The sequence below is a fragment of the Fundulus heteroclitus genome, chromosome 7 (assembly GCF_011125445.2).
Source record: "Fundulus heteroclitus isolate FHET01 chromosome 7, MU-UCD_Fhet_4.1, whole genome shotgun sequence".
Classification (NCBI taxonomy): domain Eukaryota; kingdom Metazoa; phylum Chordata; class Actinopteri; order Cyprinodontiformes; family Fundulidae; genus Fundulus; species Fundulus heteroclitus.
This window is the reverse complement of record NC_046367.1, coordinates 5311425-5315897: the sequence shown is the minus strand read 5'-3', so window position 1 is coordinate 5315897 and position 4473 is coordinate 5311425. Positions and strand designations below refer to the sequence as shown.

The following is a 4473-nucleotide window of genomic DNA, read 5'->3' as shown; positions in this document are numbered from 1 at the left end:
TGAATTATTTCTCCTGAAGATAAATACAACTCAAATTGGTAACTTAAAAAGCTAAAGGGCTTGTCATAAAGCTAGAGACGTTTGTCATAACCTTAAAACTTATCCAAAACACATCAGCCTAGTTTTGTTTCAAAGTTCACTAGTGGGTAGCTTAGCCTGTTAGCTCCAGGTCTTAAATTCAGTCAAATCTTCAAGACACAATAAAAACACATTTAAAGTAAACCACTTTAAATGGTTTCAGCCCATCCTAACTTTTCCTGCTCATGTCTCTGCCAAGCATCTGCTTTGGTTTTCCATTCTTTTGATTTAAGGCATCCGTTTGGGATGAAATACTCCTGGGGCAGCTAGCTATCCAGGCCAGAAGTGAGGAAGCAGTTCTCATACTCCTTTATTGCGGGTTCTATGGAAACCTCTCCACAGCCTCCGAATGTAGGAAGCTCGCCGCTGCAGGGAACTCTGCAGGGTTTGGTGCTGTGGAGGCTGCAGCATTCTTAGGCACTCTGTAGCCACAGGAAACAGCTTCATGCAGTCATCAGCTTTTCTGCAAAAGCTCAGAAAGATCACAAAAGCTGGTTTCTGTAGAGGCTGGTTCCTTAATTTGACTTCTGATTCTGCAGAAGATAGACTGTTGCTACTTAGCTTCAATTCAAGCCTGCGCCCATGTGGTGTGTCTCTCCGATATGAAACTCCTCCTAATGAGGGCGGGCTTGCGTGCAGCAAGAAAAACAGCTCACCACAAGGGTGGAGTAGGGAGCAGTAAGGAGAAAAGGAGTTTACAAACCTATTGATTGTATAATCTTCACTTATCACAAAAACTTTGTAAGATCTTTTTAGGCGAGAAAGTACACCTCCAAACTTCATCTGTGCATCAGGATTATGAGTCAATTTTAACTCTGCTTAAACTTGTCGGGAGCAGCAGAGACATACTGACAGGCTGTCCTCGCCGGGGAGACCAGTCCCGCTGTTGACGCGTGTCCCACAGACTGGATCTGTTCATCGTGGCTGACTATAAAGCATTCACTAAATTAGTGGGGAATATTTGCACATAACAGATATCAAATTTGAAAATTTTGGCTGGATGTTTCTGCCGTTTTGAATAAAAAGAGTAAATAGTTATAAACTCTGTGTGTGTGTGTGTGTGTGTGTGTGTGTGTGTGTGTGTGTGTGTGTGTGTGTGTGTGTGTGTGTGTGTGTGCTTGCATGCAGAGAAGGCTGTACTGCTATGCACTGTACTTAAAAACCATCCTGGCTGACCTTATACTCAATATACCCCCATCAACAAACACAACTGTGGTCCCTGAGCTGTGCAAGCAGAAAAAAACTGTGCTTTATATTTATTTATTTTTACCAAAAGTAGAATAAAGTGGAGTCAGGTAGTGAGAAATAGAGTTGGGGGCGTTGTGAAAGCGGCTAAGGAAATGCAATGAGATCAGTTGTTCGTTAGCCTCCTGTTTCTCTGGACTCCGAGTGAGTGGCAGCATGAGTGGCGAAATATGGATACAACTTCTCTGCATGTGTCCATTTGACCACTGTCTTCTTGAAAAAGAAGACTCCAGTCAAGCCACCCGCTGGACCGGAGCGGTACTGTGATTTTTCCTCACAACGCCCCATACGTCATTGTGTTGTTTTACATAAATGTTCCCGAGCAGATGGAAACACGACAATCCAACAGCCCCATGTTTGGATTCCCGGGGTAAACAAAATCATGGGGCTTTTAATCCTGGGGGTTTTAATTGAAAAGGGGCTATTGTTTCCTGTGTGGATATATGCTCGACGTTCCCTGTCTAGTTACCCATCAGCTGTTTGCTCTGGTCAGGACCTGGATTGCCTCTGACCTTCAGACTCTGTCATGCCTCTTGGTTGGTTCACACTAGCCTGCTCACCTTTTGTCCATCACCTGATCACCTGGTCTACTTGCCGTTTGTCGCCTGCCTGAGCTGTCATCATCTGCCTGTTTTCCCCATCACCATCTCCTATTTCACAATAAAACTGTTAAAAGGCAACACCGTGTTCTGGCTCAAATATCAGGTTCTGTCCATACAAATTACAGATTTAGAGGATTGGAATTTCCAAACTTTTATAACTATTACCTGGTACATGTTGTTCCAAAAAGAGGCAAGGGCAGACAAAAATCTCTTCTTAAAATATATTATCAAAATGACTTCAGGAAACAGGATTAATATTTAGTCTAGCTCAGCGGACAGACCGTTTACTCATGTATGCCATTCATACACAATTCACATAACCCATGAGAACATTCTCTTGATCTCTCCAAGAAGGAAATACAAACAGGGATTTATATTGAGGATTCCAGTTGTTTACATCCCGATAAATCCTTCTCAACACCATGAAACATTCTAACAAACACTCAGCGATATCTCTGCCATTGGGCGCTGTGTTAACAGATATGTCACCTATTGCCATGGATGAGTGGCCTTATATGAAGCACAGAATCATCTTGACATGGCGTGTTTAAAACAACCATTGGATAAAGGTTATGTGTGCTGTTTATACAGAATTTTAATTCATTACATATTTCACAAATATAATTATTTTCTCATTCACACACATAAATCACAATATATTTTAAAATGGATTGGGAAAAATTATTCAGACCGTCTATGGATAGACACTGAACAACTGCTATGCAAGGAACTCTGAAACCTCTTTCATACATGACAGAAAGGCTTTTCTAAAAACTAAAGACAAAAAAGGTTGCTGAGTTAGGAGTTCTATAGAAGGTGGATCAGTAGTTCTTTACATTTGCTCAGGTATAAAAGGAAAGGGTTAAACCAGGTAGGAATGCACTACAGGAGCAAGAGCAACCACTCATCCACAGCCAACATGAGCAACATGAGCATGAGGGGCAAGGTACTCAATCTTTGATTAATTAATAAATATGTTGTTTGTTTCTAAAATATAATTCTCTCTTTCCTAGATCATCTTTTACGAGGATAGGAACTTCCAAGGTCGCTCCTATGAGTGCATGAGCGACTGTTCCGACATGCACTCCTACATGAGCAGGTGTCACTCCTGCCGGGTGGAGAGTGGCTGCTTCATGGTCTATGATCGCCCCAACTACATGGGAAACCAGTACTTCATGAGGAGGGGAGAGTATGCTGACTACATGAGCATGATGGGCTGGAATGACTGCATCAGGTCCTGCCGTATGATTCCTATGGTATGAAATCTCACCTCTTAATAGCATTTATTTTCTAAAGCTACAAACCTAATCTAACCTTTTTATGTTTTACAGTACAGGGGATCTTACAGGATGAGGATCTATGAGAGGGAGAACTTTGGGGGTCAGATGTATGAGATGATGGATGACTGTGACTCTATTATGGACCGCTACCATATGTCCAACTGCATGTCCTGCCACGTGATGGACGGCCACTGGCTGATGTATGAGCAGCCCCACTACAGAGGCAGGATGATGTACCTGAGGCCTGGAGAGTACAGGAACTTCATGAACATGGGCATGAGCGGCATGAGATTCATGAGCATGAGGAGAATCATGGATTCCTGGTATTAAATGTGTACTCTTTAATACCACTGAATTAAAATATTCGGAACAACTGGATGTTTGTCATTATCGTCAAGAGAAAGGTTAATATACACATATGACCACACAATAATCTAAACTTTATGTTCTCCATGAATAACATTTTGTTTTGGAAAGCTAGGTCAGCTTAAAAAGCTGCACTTAAACTAAGATAATGGTACATCCTAGACCTGTATTTTCAAGAAAAGACTCTCATAGAATCCATTTTACAGGATGAATTTTTAATTCATCCATTCATCCTATAGATTATTTTTTTAATCTTTTGCACACTATAATGTGAAACAAAAAACATTGTAATCTGTAGCCTGTCTGTTATGTGTACTCATAGCTGGAGTAGCCAAAAATAAATTTCACCACGGTAACAAGAAGTGACAACAAAGAATCTTTGAATATTTAAAGTATGCTAATGGATATTTAAAAAGCAACATATGGTCTGATCTAAAGAATATTATGAATAAATGAGAAACAACAAAGCCACTCACTTCTGTAAAACACTTGTTGCTGAGAAAGGGTTCCAAAGCCATTTTTATGGTTAAGCAAAACACAGCAAGAGCCATTATGCAAAATATAAGACCTTCTTAGGAGCACGTGACCTAACACAATGACTCCAAAAGTGCATCAATGACTGAACCAAGAGGTCAAAAAATAAAAATATGTAAAGCACTGCATGTCTCAATTGTATCAGTGAAGATCAGTGTTCATGATGCAATGAGACAGAGACTGAACAAAACTGGTATACATGGGAGAGTTCCTTGGTAAAAAGCACTACTGACCACAGAACAGAAATATCTGTCTAATATTTGCCAAAAGATCCTCTTTGATGTTCCCTGAGACTTTTGGGAAAACATCTGTGGACTAAAACAGGGGATTGTAAGGTTTAAGAAACTGAGTTTTATAACACCAGATTA

General features: G+C 40.6%; 1 protein-coding gene across 1 annotated transcript; it reads left to right on the top strand.

Moving 5' to 3' along the window:
• The first annotated feature begins 2774 nt into the window (after positions 1 to 2774).
• LOC105923710 (gamma-crystallin M2) lies at positions 2775 to 3581 on the top strand. The gene is made up of 3 exons (XM_012859661.3): positions 2775 to 2871; positions 2939 to 3181; positions 3257 to 3581. The coding sequence occupies exons 1-3, from the start codon at positions 2803 to 2805 to the stop codon at positions 3533 to 3535; spliced, it is 591 nt and encodes a 196-aa protein (XP_012715115.3). The 5' UTR covers positions 2775 to 2802; the 3' UTR covers positions 3536 to 3581.
• Positions 3582 to 4473: the final 892 nt, after the last annotated feature.

Bases quoted from the DNA above. Each gene is read 5' to 3' on its own strand.
- LOC105923710 (XM_012859661.3), top strand. From the start codon at position 2,803: ATGCACTACAGGAGCAAGAGCAACCACTCATCCACAGCCAACATGAGC. The intron at 2,872-2,938 runs GTACTCAATCTT...TCTCTTTCCTAG, and splicing joins ACATGAGCATGAGGGGCAAG to ATCATCTTTTACGAGGATAG. The intron at 3,182-3,256 runs GTATGAAATCTC...TATGTTTTACAG, and splicing joins CCTGCCGTATGATTCCTATG to TACAGGGGATCTTACAGGAT.